Here is a 17,734-nt window from a genome sequence, read left to right as displayed (position 1 = left end):
TTTATTACACAAAGCAGAAAGGACCAAACCCATGAAAATGTGATATCTTAGCAAAAAGTACTTTATCTTTATTCTTTTTAAACTGATCAAATCATAACTGTCTGATGTGTTTACTTTCTCCACTTTTGCAAGAATTATATTTTCAAATCGATCACTAGCTTTCACTACAATTTAATTTAGACCAGCAAAACCTAATTTTGATCTAAAATACAAGTCCTTTCACAGCCTTTAAAACAAAAGTCGCTTTAGTTTTGGAATAAATGATAAATATTTAACTGCGCTTAGTTGCAAAGCATCAGCCGTGCACTGTTTGCAGTCCGCCTTCCCCTGGGGTGAAATCACCAAATAAGTTTGGCTCATTTGCATGCCATCTTGTACCGGAAAGATTTCAAAATTTTCAAAAAGAAACAAGTAACCACAAGAATTTTTTTTTTTTTCCCCTGTCTGACTTTTCTGCTTTTTAACACCTTTTATGCAGCATTGCCTACAAGCAGGCTGAGCTGTGCAGCACACTTAAGTCATGTCTCTGTTATGGTTTGACTGCTTAGCCACCCTGGCTGTAATACTCTCGGCTATAAATAAGTCTTTTCCAGATGAGATGACAGTGAAAAATTCATGACTAGCCATGGAGTCACAGAGTTGCCTGAAGGAAGGTAAACTTGAAAATGTCAGTTTCCAGGTCGAGGGAATGGAAATTATCATTCTTACTGAAACTTTAATGCCTGTTTGCGCTTTTAGTCATTATTTGGGTCTATGCAACCAAGTTGTTGTTTTTTTTTTTGTAATCACTGTCAATATAAAATATTTGTTTCATTATGTATCATTCATACTTTATTTTGTAGCCACTCCGTTTCCTGTGTATGATCTGGTTAAGCTAACAAACCATTAGAGGTGTAAATTGTGTACCGAGGACTGGACAACTGGATATTAAGTTACACATTCTAAACAGATATTATATTTTTAAATCAGTCTTCACTGCAACATACCAGCTGCTTTGGTTATATATGACAACACTGAAGCAGATGTTTGAATGTGTTACATAAACGCAACATAAAACTGAAGATGGATTTTTTTATAGTGGATGTGCAGCAGTTTGACATCATATGTGTGACTGCGTTCTCTTCTTTGTTTTATGGCGGTTGTCAGTTTACATAATCACCACCTATCAGCTCTATTTGTCAGCTTTAGTTCCTTTATCGAAATATCCCACAATAATATAAAATTCTCATTATGTGCCCATATTTTATATAGATGGATTTTTAGTACATAAAACATCTATTTCCACATATTCCATTTGTTTCTTGAAGTATGTGTGTAAGTATGTGTATTCTGTCCACGCTGGAATACTACTGATATCTTATCATTAATAGGAGACCGGCCCTATACTGTAAAGCTGTAAATGTTTGAAAATAAATTAAAGACATGATGATGGCTTTGGACTTTGAGTTGTTGTCACTGGTCAGATATGCAGATTTGCCCTTGGAAGTTGAACCACAGAACCAGCTACGGCCTGTGGTTGCCCCTCAGTGGGAACACTGCCTCTACAGGTGGCTGGATGCTATAGCGTTACCCCTGTAGCGCTTCATTGAAGACGTTAACATCGTGGAATACCAAAAATACGACTTTAGTGTTCATTGACAAGCTCTTGCTCCCCTGTTCTTCCTGTGATGAGTGCATGTTATGGGTCATGTTACTGCATCATTAGATGGTTAGTCGTGCGCAAGTTTTTATTTTATTTTTGCGCTCTCGAAGCTTGCAGCACACAATTTTAAGGCTCATAAAAGTGCACTCATGACATTTTTTGTTCTGTTAGAAAATGAGTCTGCAGTGTATCATCTGTAATGAGCTGTACTTGCATTAGCTAAACAGCATCTATGCTGTGTACTCTTTCAGTTGGCTTCCATGCTAACCTCAGATAACCGATTATGAAGGAAGTGTTTTTGTTTAATCCACTGTTGCAAGTAAACACATAATCAGATTCATGTGCAGTTGTACTTAACATTTAAATGTCCTTGCTAGTTTTGATGGAAGAAAAATGCATGAAATCTTTAATCATGACTGAGACTTAATATATGTGGTTGTCAGCTGATGCAACGTGCAGCCCATTATGAACCATATTTCTTAATGTTGCTGATTACCAGCATCCACTGTTCTGTTGCTGATTAGGGACATAAATCACATTGGACAAAGCGATAAAGTCCCTACTGGATGCTTGCAGTGGTTTAAAGCAATTTATAATCTGAAGTCAAGTATAGTTATTATTATGTCATGGCACAAAAGGAACCAAAGGCAACTGCATTCTTTAATATTTAGCAGAATTATTATAAATACTAAGTTGCCATCATTGACAAATATGGATGAGCCAGTTTCTTTGCCCTTTGATCTGATGCTTTAATAATGACTGTCTGCTGCTACACAGTTGCACACTTCAAGTAGGTCACCGTTAAATTTATTAAAACCAACCCGATGTACTGTATATGCTTGACTGTTAAATAATGCTGCCATGTATTAAAAATCCTGCATCCATGCTGGTCCTTAATGTTTGTTTTTTTTTTTTGTCAGATAAAAAGAATTATCATAACTCCACTTGTAGTTTAGCATTAGTAAACTAGCCAAGTAGACAAATTAAACAATATCTTTGTATCGCCCATCCATTCCACATCTGTCACATCTGATAGCAGACCTTGCAGGTGGGCATGAACCTTGCTGCACAGGTGCTGCAGGGCTGTGTTGAATATGTAGCGTTTGGAGGACATAATGTGACTCCAACAGCAGCAAAAAAAAATGGTGAAAACCAATAACTCTCCTTTGAAGAATACACTCTTAACAGTGTTAGAGGCCTCGGCCCAGCCTTGGCCTTGGTTAGCTTAATGAACTCTTTACGTTCTACATTTCTGTTTTTTTAGACGCTCTTTCAAGTTTGTGGTGTTGTATGTAGCTCAGCTTAAAAAGCTGGCATTGCAAACTTCATTCTCTTTAACATAATTCAACTCTGCAGACATTTTAGCATTAGACATTAACAACACCTGCATGAACGTGGACTGAACAGATGTGTCACACAAATAAAGAGGATTGGGTTTACAATTTTTACTGGTCCCTTAAAGAGATGGGTACAAATACTGATCCTTGAGGTACTCCTTTTTTTACACTAAAAATGCACATAGCTATATTAACTGGAGTGTTGTGACTTCATATGAAACTTGATTTTCCTCCATGCTACAGGAAATGCTTGACATTTCTCATTGATAAAAATTAGCTTGGCAGAGCGATTGTATTTATCAGAAGCATGAGGAACACTTGTAAGCATTTTTTTTTTTTTACCATTTTACATGATTTGCATTGAATGGGACAGTTGTAATATCCTTGGGTGAGCTGTGTTTTTATCCATCATCTTAATTCATCTTTTTGCTGAGAGGGACAGCGCTTGTATCTAAACCCTGCAGCAGTTAGCCTCAGAAACCATCTCTCCCATCTACTGATAATGCTGCTCTTAACACCTCTGCTCTCTTGCCTGCTTGCTCAGCCCGTCAACCTGCCCCACTGCTGGCATGTGTGATTTGTTGTCTGCCATCATTCAGATTGTTGGCAAAAGGGAGGCGACTGTGACTTACAAGCACACAGTTTGGCTCAGTCCATCTACTGTATCATCTCCAGCAGCAAACCTCCTGGTCTACAGATGATCTCATTTTGCTCAGCCAGTGTTTTAACAAATGTGAAGCAAACCTATAGATCTGACCTCTCCCCCACATGAATATATTTAATAGTGTCATCATTTTTACAATAAAGGAGGAAATGATCTCCTCAGAACTATAGCAGGCTATGTCAAGCCTATTCATTTGTTGCTAGCAGGCAGTAATATATTTATTCACTGAGTCAATAACGACTGCTCATTGATGCTAGCAGCGAGTGTTAGCTTGTTGCAGCCTGAGTCTCCATTACCTCAGACACAAACACTTAATCTTGTAAGCAGCGTCAGGCCAGACCTCGGGGTGATACTGGCTACACGGATCCAGTTTCAGCTCCGACTGTAGTTTAGAGCAGGCTGATATTCAACACTTGATCAGCCCAGCCCTCATTCTCTGTACCATGTTATGGGTTGAAACCTTTTATGTGTGTGAAGTTCAGTAAATGTAGGCCAAACAGTGGAAGGAGTTCTGTGTGGGTGTGTTTTATGTTCACAGCACTCTCCTCCACTCCCTTTTTCTTTGATTAGCTGTCATGTAAGTATTTATGAATAGCATTTTTTAAATTCAGTATGCAGTAAAATACTAAGGAAGCTCAGTATGAATTCTTACGTGTCTGTTCTTTTCATCTCTCAAGTTTGCATCATGTATTTGATGTGATGTGTACATATGCAGCCTTATCCTCATGCTTGCTGGGAAATATTATTGGAGATATATGTGGCACAAAAAGAAGAACTATGAAAGTGTTGAGTGGTTTCTCTTGACAGCTTTTGAGAGTGAGAAGAGAGAGTGACAGAGTGGGCGGAGGGGGGAGGGGGGAAGAAGGACTTTCTTGTGGGTAATTTGTGTGGGGGCAAAACATTAAGGCGCTAACTGTAAGCTAATTACATGAGGGCACCAGGGGAAATGGGTGCCGTGTGCCTCAGGCCTGGGCCATCTATCTGGTTTAAGACACACAATGTGTCAGCAGCAAATTGAATTGTCAGGGAGCAATTGAAGGTCCCCCCCACCTCCAAAATATACACACACACACACGCACACACACACACACACAAACCTATGTTACAAGTATTCAGATCACCATTTTCTGGAATCTGTCTCTACCTTAGGTTGGCTTGTTTGTTTAGTGCAAGATGATGCAAAATCTCTCAGGAGATCTGGACATTTTTATAAATCAAACAACATTTTTTTCATGAGCTGCAATGGAAGTGCAGGCTCTCTGAGTTCCCTGGGTTGTTTTTTTAAAATGGGAAATCAGCAATTTCTTTTCTTTGAACTTATTTTCAGTGTTACCCAAACCTGCAGAAACAGATGATGACAAAAGAGAGTGCATATCTCCACCACGGTGATTATGACGTCATCAGATTGGATCGATTCCAAAATCAAAATGATTATTTTTCAACTTTGGTACTAAACTTCATAAAGAATCTATCCTTCACCATCCGAGTTCTCCAGCTAACAGACAAATCTGTGCTGGTTGTCACATTACGTCCTTGGCAGGGGTAGAAATTGAATCAGTATGGCAGAAAGGATCAAATATATTTTGCTAAACATTATAAACATGATCTCATGGTCTCATGATGAGAACTCATGTTGAGTTAAACAGGGTTAACTTGAGAGACCGTACCATTGCCCTTCATTTCTGCTCCCTGTGGTTTACACCATGTGGCCCAATTTCCTGTAAAGCTTCACATTCCAATACAGCATAGCGACGCTCGGGGGTTTTAACATGTGACCTCATGTAGCCTAAACCCTTCTCAGAGAGGAACAGCAGACTTTGTGTGTATCGTTTAACTGCTTTCAAGTGCTGCGTTCTGTTCTAGACTTTCTCTTCCATTTTACTGTGAAATGGAGCACAGCCATCCAGCAATTTCCCACAAGGTATTAATAAAGAATTTCTGATTCTGATTCTGATTCTTAAGTTATAGAAAAAAGGCCTCACTTTCTGTCCTGTTCACACACTTTCCAGTAGGTTGTGTGTGTGTGCGTGCTCTGTTCTCTTCTGGGCTGATCTGCCCTGCCTACATGCAGTCTTGTCCTGGCCATCTCTCTGTATACGTGAATTACTGTGAATCGTGCAGAGAGGCGAGCCTCCTGCTGGAAATCAATATTACAGTAATGACTTTGACTGTATATCATGATTATAAACACACTTATGAGATAATCATGCTCACATTAGAGCCTAAGGCAATATCACATTTCAGATGATTGCCACACCAATTATTTATCACATTTTACAACCTTCCTTTATTCATTTTTCTATTTACTGTTTGTAATCTGATTTGACCAGCATACTTTTTGCAACAATTTCCTCAATGACCTCTGTTTTCTTTCAGTGGAATCATGTCATAATTAACGAACAATGACATGGAGTTTGGATTTTCTTTCCTGTCTTTCTTACGCTTGTAAAACGGGCTCATGTTTAATTCCTAGTGGAGTCTGTGTATGTGGCTGACACCGGGAGATGCCGCAGCCTGAATGTCCAACTGCATATTTATTCTTTTGAATATATGCTTGAGAAAGATTATTAAAATGTAACTTGGGTGATTACAGTAAGAAACAGCCAGCACTTCCCTTTAGCTCACAGTGACGCCCTCTCCCCTGGGAGTTATCTTTAAAACACAGGAGAAATATCAACATAGCAGCATGTGCTATTAGTGAGGAGACTGTTCCCAAATAAGGCACCATCTCCTCAGTCTTCTGGAACTACTTGGGTTTTATCGAGCAAACCAATGTTGAGTTTGTCAAACAGATGTGGTGTATAAATGCAGCAGCACGACTAATTTATTCCAGAATCTCAAACAGAGGAGCAAATGGGGAAAGTACATTGCACAACCCCAAAACACCTGCTGTATAGCAGCGAACATTAGCAGAACCACCTTCCCAAAATATCCTGTATAACTTTACTACGAATGAGGTGGGGTTCTACATCTGCCATAGAGTTGAGGTTTGACTGATTCGTGTCTTTGTTTTCTATTTTTTTCTTACTTATTGATAAAAATCTATCACAAAATGGTAAATAGGGTGTGGTTTGAAAGAAAAATCTGATCTTATTTTAGGCCGTATTACTCAGCTTGTGATTTATTCACCCAGAGATGAAAAAATAAAATGAAATAAAGATAAAAACAAACAAAAGCACATTATGTACACATGAACACCCAAGCATACGTGTGTAAACATATATAACCCTTATTCCAACATATATAAATAGTGTATCAACACGAGTAATTCCATCCATCTATAAATACCCACTAGTATAGTACTTGTTTGTAGCTACATAGATTCTGTACATGTGTCCAGTGTGTTGATCCATTAACTATTATGTGAATTCAATTAAGAAATTATTTAAAATACCATAACATAATTAATAAATGGGTTTTACTTATATAGCACTTCTGCCCACATGTTACTTTGCCGGCTAATGGATTTGTGAAATCACTCCAAAATTGAATATCACAATCCTGCTGTACACTCCAATATTTCATGTCGCCCAACAGCGAATCTGCATTTCGCCAACCTCAGTGTCTGAACTCAGTCGCTCGCTTTGCGCCCAAATCATTTTTCACGTTCACCCATTAATTTTCACTCTCTTATGCAACAGAGTGCTTGTAGAGTCTTGTCGAGGCGGCCTCCTCTGTGAGCACACAATGCATCTGCAGTTCACCTGTATTTAAAAGAGGTAAAATGTCTTTGGGCTCGATGAATAGAAGGTGTCAGAACAGCCTGCGGTAACTGATCTATTTCATAATGTGAATTAAAAGAACCCTGTTTCATTACCATTAACCGAGAAAATGACTGTGAATGAGATGTCACAGGGGTCACCATGATAATGATTCTTCATGAGCAAAAGAATTAAAAAAAGGGCGGAAACATGACTGTGCGAAGTCAAAGTATCTTTTCCCTTTTTGAGCTTTTCACTTCTCCAGTATGCTGATTCATCCGCTCTGACCTTCACTTAGCACCCAGTACTTCAAAAATTTCGAAAGACCCAGGAAGTGTTTGACTCAAGATTATAAAACGTAATTGTTTTCTGAACAATTTTGAGCAATCTTAGAGATATGGAGGGAAATGCAGGCAACTAAGGAATCTTCCAAACTAAGTTACGAAATACTGTCGTTAGACTCTCATCATTTTTAGAATAGAGCAATACACGTATACTCTGATTTTCTGATCTGCCAATTTTATGGGAAAGACACAAACAGAACTTGTGGAAAAGGTGGTTAAATTTGACTTTTGAGATGGACAATGGTGTTGATCACATCTCATTTTGATTTTACGAAATTAAAGTATTTCAGTGAGATTTTTATCGCGCAATATTTGTTTTAAGTCTAGATTTCAGCAGCGTAATAACCAACGTATTTTTGTGTAAAGTTGCTGTGGTTACACGTGTTGTTTAATCCGTCTTTAGTGCGGTCTGTCTCTATCTCTAGTCCAGCTTGACGTCGACAGCTGAAACGAGAAACTTTGTTAGGTTTCTTTATGAAACAGTTTAGATCATTTGAACGTTTTGCTAGCTCAGCATCATAAATGTCAGCCTGCTAATTTCTGCACGTGTCATCGTTCCATATCAGCTGTTTTGATGCAGCTTCTCGTGTTATTGTAAGTGGGTAACAGACACATAATGCCATTGATTGTAATATGCTTTAACAGGTATCATGGCTTTAGAATGTCATCAGCATGGGAGGAAGGCTGTGATAGCTTCAGGATACGGCAATTCTGCGATGATCTCTTTTTTTGTGAGACAGCTCATCGACGAGAAGAAATGTCCCTAAAAAATAGCATAAATTACATATTCTGAGTACTGCATTGCAATACTGCAGTATTCATAATTCACATAAAGCTTTTATTTGAAAAAAAGAAGTGTGATTTTACTGGTGACTCTCACGCCAGTGTGACTTGATCAGACAAAGTACAGTGTGCAGACACTTCAGACCAACCGAAACTCTTCGTCTTCGGGGAGGAAAAGAAAACAATAGGCTGAAACTATGAAATGATGATTGAAGTGACAGCACAGTGCAGGGGGATGTAGACACTCAGATGTGAGGAAGGGTGGGCGGGTGGGTGGAGTTGAGTGAGAGAACCAGAGAGAGAAGAAAAGAGGGAGGCATCACACAATCACATGATGATTTCTGAAACAAGGGTAGCTTTATAGCAGCGTTCCTCTCTTGCAACCAAAGGCTCTACTCAATGATTCAAAGACACACACACACACACACACACACACACACACACACACACACACACACAAAACGCACAAGCAAGCGTCCTAATGGTGACAAACACACACACCATATACTGCGTATGCTTGTCTCCGGGTAGGTGAGTTGGATAATCCCATGACTCGCCTGACCTCCTCCATACTCCCTGCCAGTTGCAAGGCTCTCATTGGCTGAGAGGCTTTGTGCACACGCGTTGGGGTGGGGGTGGCGGCCCAAGCCCTAGCAGAAGTAATATTATATAACCTTGGCAGATGAGTTGGGGTGGAGGGAAGAGGAAGGAAGGACGGATAGAGGGAATGAGAGAGGAGTCTATGTGAGAGGTGGATGTGATGCAGAGAAGAAGTGAGAGTAGAAAAAGGCAGGAAGCTTTAACTACAGTTAAACAGTCCAATTACGCAATAATCATTAAAACCTTTTTTTTTTTCCACAATAGGTCGATGTTGTATGCAGGAGGGCTGCACAAGATTACCAAAACGTTGGAATAAAAAACAAAAAAAAACAGCTTTGAATCAATTGGAATGTCTTTTTTTCTCCAAAAACCTTCCTTGATAGAAATGCTTACTTAATCAAAAGCACAATCAGAATAATATGCACAAAATATACAAATAGAAACGGTGAAACTTCATGTTAGGACCACTGCAGACCTCTCAGAGTTACAATGTGCTGTGTCTTGGATTGAGGTCAAACAATAAACTTTATTTAAATACTCTCAGTACTTAGCTAGCACACAAATTACATTGAGCTTTAAACGCCTTCCTGCTGCTGTCGTCCATCCAAAATCCAAAGCGGGGCTCTTTGGATGGCTCGGGCAATAACTAACTAAAACAAATATCTGTCTTGTTGTGTTGCCACTAAGTTTGGTAACTTTGTGAGTTCTCCATCAATCAACCTACATTCAATCATCAAATTAGCATTTACATGTTTGATTACTGTCAGTCATGCATTGCAGTTTGTTAGCAGTTGTTCAATGTTTAAAATCTTTTTTTTTTCTTAGTAGCGCATGTAAAAACAACCGGATTGTACCGAACTGCCGAATAAATTGGAATTGAAGGCGTAGACTATGATATTATACAAGTAGGATTGTCCAAAGAACAAAAACAACTCACAGATCAGCAATGAAAGCCAATGATAAATACAATGATATGCTATATATTAAAAAAAACGATATATTGTTTATATGATTTAAGTTACACAGGGGACAAAACCTCCACTAACATCTGGCTTTTATCACCAGTGGGAAAGGATACAACTGGCATTCAGTCCTGGGTCAAATGACTGTGCAGTAGTCACGGCTATTTATCGGCTCCAGCTGCCGTCGGTAGTGGTGGGAACATGACACCCGGGCGGACATGTTCATTTTCACCCCTTTTTTAGCGCCATGCTATGATGCACGTTGCTGACACATTAATCCGTACCGTTATTTGAGGGTGGAAAATACTAGATATATTTGAGGAAAATGTCCAGAAAATACGAGGACATTTTCCAGAAAATACTAGATATACAGTAGGAAATTTGAGATGAAATAATTTATCAAATTATGACAGTTGGCACCAGGTTGTATAATTATACACAGCTTGATGCAAGTAAGCACTCCTTCTATATTGCCATCCCTTCTCTGTGTATGTTTTTAATCCTTCCAAGGCACCCTGGGCTCCAGATGAATTTCTTTCCTTTCTTCCTTGGAACATTTACTGGCTCAGCCATTGGAGAAGTCAGGTACAAATCTATGATACCATCCAGTGAGCCAAAGAAACCGCTGAACTTCCTTGAGAGGTTGTGGTACGGGATATGAATGGATACTGTTGACTTTGTCGGGATCAGCTGAAATTCCCTGGATATTGACAACATGGCCCAGAAACTTTTATTTCCTGGAGACAGAATCTGGATGTTTTTAGATTGTCAGTTTAGCCTTGTGGAGTGTATCCCAAACTCTTCGAAATGCTGAGACAAGGGAAGAATAGACAATGATGTTGTCGATGTAGACTATACAAATCTTCAACTCTGACAAGACCATTTCCATCAATTCAAAAAGTTGCAGGAACATTTTTCAAACCAAGAAGCACAAAGTTAAAAGTGGTATCTGAGCAAACAGTGCGATGAAAGCTGTATTATTCTTGCTGCTTGGATCCATACGTACCTGCCAGCAACCAGCATTCAGATCTCTGGAGGAGGACGCTGAGTGATTGATTCCGGGATTGGATTTTAATTTGGAAGATGATATACATCTGTATCTTTAATACCACTGACTTAGAGGTCAGCACAAAATCTGTGTCCCCTCCGGTGGAGAACAGCTTGGGAGGCCCGTCCTGGATGTGACACCTCTGCTAAACCAGCTGTCAGCATCTTCTGCAGCTGTTCTTTAACAGTAGCTTTTTCGACAGGAGGTTGATGGCCATAAATTGGATGCCATTTCTTTCGCCTTAATTGGGGCCAGGGGAATCCAGATCTATCACAATTGGATGTCAGGCAGCAACTGAGTGCGTCATCAATAACTCAGGTGTGTAGGCTGCTACCAAACACAAAAAACACATCTGCCACCCGCTGAGTATTATGCTGTCAAACCAGAAACACAGCAGCTACATCTTATATTTCGACACACTAAGGGTTAGCATGGCGTGGCTGTGCTAACAGTGAGCCACCAGCCGCTGAACAGGAGAGTGAGCTGAGCAAAGAGAGCCCAAAACAAGGGTGCAAAATTTACCAACAGAAGTGTCTCACACTGAGGAGCTGTTACACATGGACGCAGAGACATTCCACCAGTCGGAGCTGCTGTTCTCGCACATTTGTGACAAACTGGAGGGAAAGTGGAAGGCAAACCAAAGTCCCTCTAAAGGTTTCTGGGCAAACACACCTTCAAGCATGAGGGATGACATTGTTTTGAAGGCCAATCAGGAAATTAGCACCAGCATGAGTTCTCTCAACCAGAAACCTATGGGATTTTTATGATGCATTTTTGATAACTACCCAAAATCAGCTCAGTGTTGAACAAAAGTTGATATTCAAAGTCACAACAACTACCTTTGTGCTTCTTCTTTTTTCGGCAAGATGATGGATGAAGTCATGTTGCTAGCAAGGGTTGTTTTTAAGCCAGACAAACACTTTGAAATTCAAAAGGGCAGTATTTACTGGTGTGTTTTATTCCAGAATTTAAAACAACAAATCTTTGTTAACCATAAACCTTATTTCAGGCATGGAACTGAAAACGCATTCAACAACCCCAAGGGAACCAAAGATAAGGGAACCAGACACAAGGGAACCAGACACTCAACAAACTATACTTCTGAGTTTTAGGACTCTCCCATGTTCACAAAACCACGCAGGCATCTGCGTTTCAAACTCAGAGGATTTTACCCCAAAAATTACCAGAGAATGTTTGAATGTTTCAATATTTAAAATCCTTCTCCCGGGAAAAACCTATCCTCACTCCCTCCAGCCATTTCATACTTTTTGGTCCCACATATCAGCCTAAAAAAGCTTTGATCTTCAGGGAAAAACTCGCCTCTAATCGGTTCCCACTGCAAATGATTCCCCGGTGACTCAGCAGCTCAGGCCAGTTCGGTCCCTCTTCATGCATGTAGCCACTACAGGCTGTTCGTTGCTGGACGGTCATTATTATTGATCATTAGTGCTGATTTTTCTTTTCCACCGCCTCTTCATGTGGTGCTAATTGTATTACAACCATGTGTAATACATTTTTAATCTGTTCAGTTTTGATGTCAGTGCGATGGAAAGAGCTTCAACAGTTCGTGTGACTGAAAAATCAACATCCTGATTATTCGGAATGAGATTAGGCTCATCGACAGTGGGATGAAGTGTACAGCAAAAGCACGCTTTGATTTGAGACATTTGGAGACATTTTGTAGAGAACCACTTTGTACATAGTAAAAATACACTGCTTGCATTGAGGTTGAAAGGATTGTGTTTTCTTAGGCCAATCCAAGGCACAAACTGTCTATTGCAGCAGGATTCTTGTCAGTTTATTGTTTGTTTTTTGTTCTTGGTACAAAGGCTTTCTGATATTTCTGCTGAGCCTCGATGTGTTGATGTTGTTAACACACACAGATGTTTGTAGGTATCAGATTAACAGATTGTAAACCCAGATATTTCTCAGATGTTCTCTAGCATGCTCTCACTGTGTAAGTCCTTCTACTTGCTTGGTACCACCAAACCTGCAATGCAATATCACATGTGTACACATGTTAAGAGCAGCGTGGGTGGAGAAATAGCAGCAAAGGCCAGTGAACTGCTGCCTGCTTTTTTTGTTTTTTTGTTTTTTTGTTTATTCACATCATGAGAGTATTAGTGTGTGTGTGTGTGTGTGTGTGTGTGTGTGTGTGTGTGGGTGGGTGTGTTTGATGCACCGTTACACTTTCTCTTTTATTTTATGCTTATGCGATCTATGGTTGTATGATATGCAAAAACAATCATGTGACAGATTTCGCTGTTGTGATGATTCATGATTTTAGTTTGTGTTTTATTTTCCCTATAATATAAACTAGATATAAGATAGAGGGTTGTAGTTGGTTTTTTTTGGGGGGGGGGGGGGTCTGTAGCTAACAAGCACATTCCCTGACATCTGGGGAATATGTGTTGTACTTCTATATTCTAAATGCGCTCTGCTGCACTTTATTGTACCTGGATCAAAAAAAATGCAGCATTTGCATTTTGGATGTTGCGCTTAGCACTTAGCTATTTTGACGATACTTTGATTTATTGTGCGGGCCTGAGGTTTACTACACTTTGTTTGAACACACACTTATTTATCAGTACATTGAAGTGATTTTCCCAGCGTGTGTGTATGTGTGTTGGGGGGGGGGGGGGGGGGGGGGACAGAGACAGAGAGGGCGAGACTGGCTGAGTGAGTGCTCATATTTATTGTGCTCCGGTCCAGTATGGGCGCGTTCCTAATGAGGCTTGAATCTGTGCTGCATGGCTCAGAGCCACACTTGTGTGCTGAGCAAAGGGAGGAGCATGTGAGTTATAGCAGGGGCGGGGGTGGGGGTGGGGGGTTTAAATGTTTCATTCAAACACCACCCTGTGGTCATTTGATGATACCAGTATTTGAAGTCATGTTCAAAAGGAAAAGTATAGATCATCATATAATATTTTTTTCAATAATGGAATTTAAGATGTTTTAAAATAGATTTTTAAGATGACACATATCAGATACTGTAAAAACACCGTTGCAGTACAGTTTAAGGTAATGAAAACTAATGACTTGAATAATATCTCTAACTCGGTTGATTGGCACTCATGTAATTTCCTTCTTCTTTTTGCACGTGGCTGGGCAATCCAGGAGAGGCTGAGTGCTGCCCGATAATTAGTGTTCACAGCACCTTCACTCAAATCCAAACATCATCGCCTTCAGTCGACAAGAAACATGAGCGCCAGAAAGATGAGCACAGAGCGGGATTCCATACTCCTCATAACTGATGTTCAAAGAGGGCGGTGCCTATAAATACTCTACTACTGTCAGGCTGACGAGCTAAAGTTAAGAGCAGCCCAAATTACAAACACTTCGGCAAAACTCTGCAGAGCGACGTCACTGTTCCAGTTAAAGTCTTATCGTAGCGTGTGAGGGTGGGCTGAATCAGTTTAATTAACATTTAGGGGCAAATCCTGTAAAATAAGGGGGATTTTCTTTATAAAACTTTTTATTTACATAATCTGTCTGTGATACATCACACTTTAAAGTATCTGTTGCACAGGGAGGATGAGTACAACATTCTGGTACATGTTTTGGGTTGTGTATACAGTAGCATGGGGTAAACCTTGGGTCAAATATTTGCTGTGCTGAACTGTGCCTGTAGCAGACAGTAAAAAAAACCTCTTGCCACATGCTGTGGCTTGGAGGTTACAAAAAAGTTAAATTAGTCACCAATACCCATTTCGGTGCTGGTTTTTTCTTCCCTTGAGCTCTGAGGTGATTTCTGTTCTTGAATAAATCTTCGTCACACCGTCTGCCGTCACAGATTTAATCCTCTTTTAATTGTAAAAGCTTTATGTTTATTACTTAGCATTTTTATTATGAAAATGATTGAACAATGTGGTGGGGTTTTTTGTGAAAGGGAGGATAGATTTCCAGTGTAATCTCTGAAAATGGATGTCGATATATTCAAAATACATTTTTAGCACATGGTGGCATAACTTGGAGGGTCTCTGTCCCTTTTCCAGACTATGGGAACAAACTGTCTGCCCCCCCCCCCCCTTTTTTTTTTTTCGCCATCTGTGAAACCTTGTGATTGTATATTTTCAGACAACTGCCAAAAGTTAATCTGGCATCACATTTTGAGTCCCTCTACTATTTGAAGCTGATCTTGGCGAGTTCCGTGTTAAGCTACGGCTCCATTTTTTTGACTGGATGTTTTCCAAGATCCACCACCTCATTCCCCCTTTAGCTGCAGTCCATTTTACATAAGCAAGTGTTGTCTTTCCAGTGACCATGAGGCACTGCCTGCTGTGAATTTAGGTCATGCTTGTTTGCCAAGATGGGTGGGGGTGGCTCCTGGTCTGCGAGATGAACACTAACTATTTTCTTTTATATAATTTATCCAGTGAACGTGCAACCAATCAAGAGAGAATGATAGAAACAACCCATGGTGTTACAGTAGAATCAGCATCAAGGCTAAAATATCCATTGACCTGAATGTAAAGCCATTATCAAGCCTAGCAAGCCAGCTCCATTACTTATTGCCCCTATACATTCCAATTGGTGCACTGCCAAACCAACAATGGGGGAAAAAAGATTTAAGCCCCTTTAATGGTGTGAAATTACTGTCATACAGGAGGTTGCACAGTAATGTGTGTCAAACATGAGCATAGATTGTGTTTCGCCGTAACGAGTCATTTAAACCTGACATGCTTTCAGTGTACATGCTGGCACCTTGCCTGCAATACATCGGGGTTGGAGCAGTTCACACTGCAGTTCTAATTATAGACTGAGATAATGACAACTCTCCCCCCCCCCTCTCTCAGTCTGTGTGTGTGTGTGTGTGTGTGTGTGTGTGTGTGTGTGTGTGTTTGTGTGACTATGATTGTGCATGCGCAAGTTTTTCAAGAGATTTAAACAAGACGTTAATGTGCATCACGACACAATTGGAGGCTTGGAATGAGATTTAGAGCTTAGTTTGTGCACAGATGAGCTGCAGACTGTAATTGGCTTCTCTGGGTTTGACACATATATTACAGAGAAGACCCTTTATAGTTTCTAACTTCTCGTATTAGCTTCCTTTGTAGTTAGTCTTTTTTTTAATTGGGGGGAGGGGGCTTCTTCTTACCTGTGTCTTGCCTATTAGGGTGTGTAATACGTCGTATTCATTCTTCATACAAACACAACCCAACATGAAAAAGCCATTTTAAAAAAAAAAGTGCATTTAAAGACAATTAAAAACATAAAACAAGGGCAGCATTAAAATGACATTTAGAGCAGTAATGACTAATCAAACAGATGCATAGTTAAAGATGAAGTTCCATAGTTTATGTGGTGGAAAGTTACAGTAAATGATCATTTTGAACCGCAATTTGATTAAGCCAACAGGAAACTCCTCAGGTTCTAAGGTGTTGACAGTGCTTAGGCTGTCTGTAATGTTTTGATTATTTGACGTGTCTTAACTATGTTATGTAGTCTTTATTGTATTTTATGTATTTTTGTGGGAGCCCAGGATGAATACCTGCTGGGAGCATAGTACTACAATCTAGAGTCTGATCATGTGATGACTGGGTAAACCTGTCCCTGATGATATTTACTCTCGAAGCCATTCAGTGCATTATAGGCAAGTAAAAGGATTTAAAAAAATCAGAGCAGTGATTTAAGGGCCGGTGTAATCCGCCCCACCTCCTTAGTGTTAATGAGGACTCAAGTAGGAATTCTGGTACTCCACTCATTGATTTATTTACTTACGGAGCAAGTGTAAGGGCTGTAATCATGCGGCAAAGCTTAAGTAAAGCTGCATGTCATCTGCATAAGTAATTATGATGTTCTATAATATGAAGAAGAAGGAAGGGAGAGGCTTGAGAAGTTTGTATTTCCTGTTCGATGAGAACCATTTTCTATGAGAACATGTGCTACAATTGAATATCCACCCTAAGCAACGCTGATGTTGTTGTGAACATTCAAAACTTTAGTAACTATTTGCTCTGGCTAAAGGAAAAGATGTGATCCATCAGAGGAACACCAGTACACTCAAAATGGTTCATAGTTTTCAGTACAGGTGCCGTAGCCAACTGCACGTGTCCAATGGGTTTTCATGTCTCCTAGCAACAGGACATTATACTGCTCAGGCTGTTTATACTCTCCCCAGCCTGTTTCCTCTTTGCCATAAACATTGTATTTACAGTACACGCAGAGTGACCATCTTTATCTTTTTCCTCTCTCTCTTTCCTTGTATTCCAGCTCATCATCCAGAACAGGAGAGACCAGCAGTTCTGTGGTGCCGGGCCAATCCAAGCCCGGCGGTCAGACCCATAAGATCTGTTTGGTGTGTTCAGACGAGGCCTCAGGATGCCACTACGGGGTGGTAACCTGCGGCAGCTGCAAGGTGTTCTTCAAGAGGGCCGTGGAAGGTTAGTCCCACTCGCCGGCCAACCCGCACACTCGCCCACACTCACTGACTCATTCACTCTGGTCTGCAGTGTTTCCCTCTGGTCAGGAATTAAACGTGTGCCAGTTGGAGGCACAGTGTGAGATGGCGTGGCGTTTGACCTGAGCTGGCCTGAGCCTAACCTCCCTGGAGCGCTAAGCATGATGATCCAGCATCTCTACTGGCAAACAAACATAGTACATCCAATTATCAATAATAACTCTATTATAAAGCTTATGAGCTGCATCAAATC

At 40.2% G+C, this 17,734-nt stretch overlaps 1 protein-coding gene across 2 annotated transcripts in view; it reads left to right on the top strand.

Annotated features, from left to right (window-relative positions):
- Nucleotides 1–17,734, top strand: part of LOC147248502 (glucocorticoid receptor-like) — an 80,301-nt gene that overhangs the window by 33,196 nt on the left and 29,371 nt on the right. For both annotated transcript variants that reach the window (XM_086179369.1, XM_086179368.1), the window contains exon 3: nt 17,295–17,464. In XM_086179369.1, the coding sequence (XP_086035495.1) occupies nt 17,295–17,464 (170 nt within the window). The remainder of the gene's footprint in view (nt 1–17,294; nt 17,465–17,734) is intronic.

The sequence above is a fragment of the Aulostomus chinensis genome, chromosome 15 (genome assembly GCF_037954235.1).
Source record: "Aulostomus chinensis isolate RoL2024-O1b breed Wild chromosome 15, RoL_Achi_v1.0, whole genome shotgun sequence".
NCBI lineage: Eukaryota > Metazoa > Chordata > Actinopteri > Syngnathiformes > Aulostomidae > Aulostomus > Aulostomus chinensis.
Note: the sequence above shows the minus strand (reverse complement) of the source record. Positions and strands in the feature narration are given on the sequence as shown.